Source organism: Pteropus vampyrus, unplaced genomic scaffold, assembly GCF_000151845.1.
Source record: "Pteropus vampyrus isolate Shadow unplaced genomic scaffold, Pvam_2.0 Scaffold460, whole genome shotgun sequence".
NCBI lineage: Eukaryota > Metazoa > Chordata > Mammalia > Chiroptera > Pteropodidae > Pteropus > Pteropus vampyrus.
In genome coordinates, this window is record NW_011889241.1 from 75,502 (window position 1) to 81,798 (window position 6,297).

At 32.6% G+C, this 6,297-nt stretch overlaps 1 protein-coding gene across 2 annotated transcripts in view; it reads left to right on the top strand.

Annotated features, from left to right (window-relative positions):
- The window catches only part of LOC105306757 (natural killer cells antigen CD94-like), a 33,652-nt gene extending 30,706 nt beyond the window's left edge, over positions 1 to 2,946 (top strand). For both annotated transcript variants that reach the window (XM_011381941.1, XM_011381940.1), the window contains exons 4-7: positions 480 to 622; positions 1,449 to 1,555; positions 2,349 to 2,517; positions 2,904 to 2,946. In XM_011381941.1, the coding sequence (XP_011380243.1) occupies positions 480 to 622; positions 1,449 to 1,555; positions 2,349 to 2,466 (368 nt within the window). In that variant the 3' untranslated portion in view covers positions 2,467 to 2,517; positions 2,904 to 2,946. The remainder of the gene's footprint in view (positions 1 to 479; positions 623 to 1,448; positions 1,556 to 2,348; positions 2,518 to 2,903) is intronic.
- Positions 2,947 to 6,297: the final 3,351 nt, after the last annotated feature.

Consider the following 6,297-nt stretch of genomic DNA (forward strand, 5'->3'; position numbering starts at 1 on the left):
AACAGATATCAGAATTCTCCTAATGTACCACATTCTTTTCCAACTCAGAAAAGATACTAAAATGCTTTCTATTTAAATATCTCTTTCATCATGCTCATTGTCATTCATACAGTAGAAGTCAACTTTGGCTCTGTTGCTGAGAAAGTTTCTTCTAGCTGCCACCTTATCCTATACTCTGCTACATAATGTTTAACATACTGATTTTTTGTGTGTATACATTACCAATTTAGCATTAAATATAATTAATAAATTATTGACAATTATATAATTTTGACTCTATCTCTAGAATATAATCTCCATGAGGAAAAAAAGTTCATGTCTGACCCATTAACATTCTCTGAACTCTGGTGTATATAGTACATTCTCAAAGAATATGTGTGGGGGATAATATGATTTTTGAATGAGTAAATTGCACTAAAGAAAGTTAAATCTCCAAAGTCATTAGAGACTTTGTCCTCATGTTTTATTTTTTCTTTTAGACTCTTCTTGCCAAAAAATGTGGATTGGGTACCAATGCAACTGTTATTTTATTTCTAATGAAATGAAAACTTGGGAAGAAAGCAAAGATTTCTGTGCTTCTAAGAATTCCAGTCTACTTCAGTTACAAAACGAAGATGAATTGGCATGTATTGAATTCTGGTTTCTTGTATTTTCTTTGGCCTAGGGTAAAAATACTATTTAACTATGCTGACTACTTTGAGTCACTCTTTAATCAGGTAGTAAATTGATGGTTGTATTTGAACTAATGACTAGTAGTTTTGTATACCTTAAAACAATCCTTATAAAACCTATAAAATTTCTCAAAGATTTGTATTATAAGGATAAAAATCAAGATACATTTCACTTACAGTGCAAGAGACATTATAGAGAGAGATCAAAGAAGAGATACTAGGTCATTATTTTTATTCAAAGAATCAACTAAACGACTTTATAATTTTTAGTGCTTTAATTAAATTATAATTTCTTTTGTAACTATATAGCTTTGGTCATCATTCTGAGATATAATATGGAATGAATAGAAAGAATATGATTATAAAATTATCCAATTCTTATGAAAAGGTGAAAAATTTCTCTGGCTGCATGAAGAAACTATTTGAGTATAGGTTGAGTAGGTTATATACCCAAGAAATTTACTCCTCACGATCCTGTTGATTTGAGATCAAATTTTATGTTGATCTCCTGTGGGGAAAAAATATGTTTCATAAAAAATCCCTTTATAATATTTTTCATTCCTCAATAAGGAAAATTTTTATTCTCCATAAATAAATGGTCCTGATCAGTGAGAAAATGTGAAGTATGTTACTATTCCTCCTAAACTAGATGATAAATAATTTTAGTTAGAGTGATTTAAAGTCTGAATCTATGCTGGACACTGACTTTCTTAAAAGTGCACTATTCCCAGAGTAGATTCAAATTATGTTAATATGTTCACCTTCGTTTCCTAACAGGATTTCATGAACCATATAAGGAGATGGTATTACTGGATCGGACTCTCTTACAATAAAAAACATAGTGCCTGGTTGTGGGAGGATGGCTCTGCTCTCTCCCAAACTCTGTAAGTTTCTGGCAGTCTGGGCTTCTTTATCCTTTAGGAGTTTATTCTTAGATCTGAGCAAAACTGTAACGTCTAGCAGCACTGTAGCTATTATAATCTGTCTGTAGCATGAGAATACAGAAAAGAGAATAAATACAACAGAGTGGCAATTTTAGCCCCTTCTAGAACATCCATGTATATGCTCCAAAGCTCTTTTATGACCTGAGTTTGGTGTACTTGTGACCGTAGAAGAGCTTTTGACCATTGTTTTTTTTTTTGTCTTGATACAAGCACTTGGATGAATTGTGCATGTACAAATGCTCACACACAGAGAAGCTGTCCAGGAAAAACAAGATAGGCATTATTGTCTTTATTCCAGGGAAGCCCAATATTCTCAGCATCTTCTCATATTTCAAATATGCTGTCTTATTTTCTGTATATTTGTGGTCTTAGAATTTCACTTCCATTCATAAACATAGGATTTGCAGCATCATACAATGATAAATTTGCTGCTCTGATTTGTTTTCCTAGCCTAGATTAGTCAATACATCTTCAAACAAAATAGAGGTAAAGTTTTTATGTATTAAAACCATTAATAACAATGGAAAAAATCAGTGTCAATGTTATTGATTAATGAGGCAGTAACTGAGTTTTTGTAATATTGTACTCTGAAATCATGAAAAAATATAATGACTCAGTATGTTGCTATCTCATTCAAATGCTTTAAAGTTCTATTTTTAATAAGAAACACCATCCCTAAACATTCTCATTTCCTTTAAGCATATGAAAACATTTTATTTATTTTTCATTACAGATTTTCATTTCCTCAGACTGTAAATATACAGAACTGCATAGTGTATAGCCCAAATAAAAGATTTTTGAATGAACCCTGCAGGAAAGAAATGCGTTTCATCTGTAAACAGCTTATTTAGTGTTTCTTAGGGCAGAAGGGGTGACAACGAGGTCCAGTGTTAATAAGAATGGTAAGTTTACCTCTTATATGAATACTAATTATCTACTTCTAGGGCCTATAAAGTGTTTTGAATTGTGTCTTATATGATTTTTATATATTTGAAACCATGTGTTTTAAGGTTGATGAAATTTGTGCTCTTCCATGATGACAAAGAACTTCATGAATATTTTGATATAGTGCATATGTTTAATATTGTATATGATATATTTTTTCATATGTAAATTCTTGTGAATTTTCTCTGGAGAAATTTAAATAAAACAATTTACATCATAAAACATATATCAACATCATTTCAATTCTCTGTATGGTATACTAATTGGGAAGTTTCATCTCTACCTCACTTTTCTGAAAGTTAATTCTTTCTGGATATCTATACACCTATATGTTTTAGTTTAGAACTGAAAGTGCCATAGGACAGTTTCCTCATGTGTGTCACCTGGCTTCCCAGGGAACTCATTGAATGCCTTGAAACAATTGTAAGTCTTTGGCCAAGTATGTGGTTCTTGTGTGATTGCTTTCAGAGTTTGCAAAGGTAAAGGGACTCCAAGTTCTGATCATATTAATTTGAAATATCAACTTTTTTTAATCTGCAGATGTTTCTTGACTTATACTTATCCATCAGTAAAAGAATCACTTGCAAGTGCATTGAAGATCTTAATTTCTAATCTATCACAAAAGCTTTTTCTTAAAAGTTATGTGTAAAATATAAACAATTCACTTTTTTTGTGAGTGGGAGCAATTCATTTTATTGAGGAGTTTCTGACTGTATCAAAGAAGGACTGGGAACACAATAAAGTCCTATTTCTGTGACCTGGATGGGATTTTCCTGACCTCACTGATATCAAAATCTTATTCAATTCTTTTAACTGTTGCACATACATCTTAAAATTTTCATATTGACACCTATTTGCTTTCTAGTTTTATATTCCATTTAAATCAGAATAATTAAAAATCTAAATTGACATTCAATATATAAAGAACCAGGAAAAGACTTTATTTCTTATTTCTCAAAATATAAATATATCAGGAATACACACTGAACACACATTCTCATACAAAAATTAACTTAGGGAAAATGCACTTTATATTATGAAAAATAACTTTGGACTAAGAGAACATAAATTGTAATTTCTGTGTATTTGAAATGTTTTGACTTTGTTTTACATGTGATTGCACAATAATATATATTTAATCAAATTTTAAAATAGTATAGATGGAAATCACTAGTTTTCTGTCCCAACTATCTCATCTCCTTGTCCTCCTCTCATGAGACAATTTCCTCCAGGTTTTATGTTTGTTTTGCTTGTTTGTTCTTTTGCTTCTTAGAATGGTTTTCTCTGTAATAAAGCATGGACGAACTATTTTCATAATTTTTTCCCCAAGATGAATCTCAATGGTTTTCATTTAGTCACACTCAAGTATAGGTTCAAAGTATTACTTTTCACGTCACCACCTATGAGGTGTCTAGAGCCCGACCTGCCTCCTTTCTGAGAACTTATGTACTTTCATTATGGTTACAAGAGCAGTGTGGAAACAGAAGGAGTTAAATATGGTGGCTGATGTCCAATTTCAGAGAGTAATCTATGTCAAAATTGTTCCCACTGAGAGAAGAAAATTCCTGTTGCCTCCCAATTACAGCTCAAGGGGCTTGTTCAACTTCCATATAATTTCAAGGAATTTTTGAGAGAAAAATTCTGTTTTGAGTGGTAGATGCTGGGTACCCATGGCAGAGTGTCTTTCCCACAGCAGGGTCCCATCGTACTAGTTACACTCAGTCTGGAACCAACTGACATTTCATTTTCATTATTATTTTTTCCACTCTTACTTGCATTGTTTTCCTTCACCTTGAATATATCTTTGTGATCGTTGGGATGTAAAAGACTTCTTTTACATGAAGGTCTTTCACCAAGTATCTTCTTTTTTTTTCTTCTGACAAGAGATTTCTGATATATTCCCTGGGGAAAGGCACATTATTTTTCTTCTTTTGTTTTTGCTTTTTGCTATGAAATGAGCTAATGCACATGGAAGGATCTAGATGAGTGTTGAATGTAGAACTAAAGGAAGAGGATAAGAAAATATTCCAAAACAACACAATATAACAAAATAATGTTGTCAAAAGTCAGTTTATACTTCCTTAATTTTATTCTGTTACCCTGAATGTATTATCTTGAATGTATGTAATGTACATTATGTATTGGTTCATGACAAATTATAATAAATTTAGAAGCTTAAAACCCATATTTATTATCTTGTAGTATCTATGGATCAGGAACACAGCATGGCTTTATTGTCTCCTTTGCTCAGGGTCTCACAAGAGTGGAACCAAGGTCTTGGCCAGGCTGCATTCTTCTCTGAAACTCAAAGAGACTCTTTCAAACTCACTCAGGCTGTTGGAAGAATTTAGTTCCTTGTGGTAGTAGGACTGATACCCTCAGCTCGCAGAAGCTGCTCCTCTCATAAGCAATCACACCCTGGCTGCTTGCTTCTTCAAAAACAGAAGAAGAACATCTCTGACTTTATCTTTCTCTGTCCTCTAGAGTCTCTTTTAAGTGGTCATCTGATTAAGTGGGACCACCCATAATAATATCTTTTGAAATCTTAATTATATCTGAAAAATAGCCTCATCTTTGCCACTTAATGTAGTTTAGTCACAATATAACATCCTATCATATTTGCAAACCTCCCTCAAATTCAAGGGGAGGGGACTATACGTGTGTACATCAGGGCATGGTAATTTGAGGCGTCATCCTAGAGCTCTGCCTACTATACCGGCATATCTCTAAAAATTTGTTGTAATTGCTACTCCATAATTTATTATTCATAGCTTACCGTTTTAAATCCAAACATTGCATATTAATTTTTAGTTATTCCTTTAGTGACTTCTAAGTTTACCTACTAATGACAGTTATTTTATAGCTGCACTGGGACAGCTCTTTGTTTATCTCTAGAGATGCCTGGGAGTCAATTTTTGGCTGTTGGCCATGAAAAGAGTAGTAGTAACTAACTAATTATTTTTGTTGTTGAAGGTGCAAAATTCCTGAGTGAAATCTGGGGCCAATTTGTTTATCGATAACTTACACTAGGAGTAACAGTTAGATATTCCGTATCTGCTTAATGGCCAAATTTGTAGAGAACTTCTGCATAAGCTCTTTCGAAATCAAGTTTTATCACACAAATATCAGCAGTTTCATCCATAGATGAGTCATGTCTTTATGCAAATAGAAAAATATTGGGAGCTTGTTACTAGATGTTTCTTTGTCCCCACCTGCTTATTTGAATGCTCTTTCTCCTGCTTCTTCATTTATTAAGAGCCTTATATAAATATGACCATTGGAGCCTTACAATTTTTTTCAGTTTTCTAGACCTGGAAATCTTTGGAGCATTTAAATCTTTTTAATTTCCAAAATTTTGGACCTTTTGAAATTTTTCTCTTTGTATCATAGTTCAGGTTGGAAAGTTTTCTCTAAATAACTGAATAGTAAGTATTTTCAACTTTGTAGGCCAGTCTCTGTTGAAACTACTCAACTCTGCCATAGTAGTTCAAAAAAAGGCATAGATGATAGACAAATAAATAGGAATAGCTGTATTGTAATAAAGCTTTATTTACAAAAATAGATGGTGGGACAAATTTGGTTCATAGGTCATAGTTTGTCAACTCTCATCAAAGTGTATAAAATAAGAATATAGGTACAAACCCTACTATCACTTTGCCTTAAGGACATAAATCACTTGGGGCCAAAGTTTGGAACTCATAGTTAGCTTCCTACATGTTCCTAGTGATTCTTGCCTC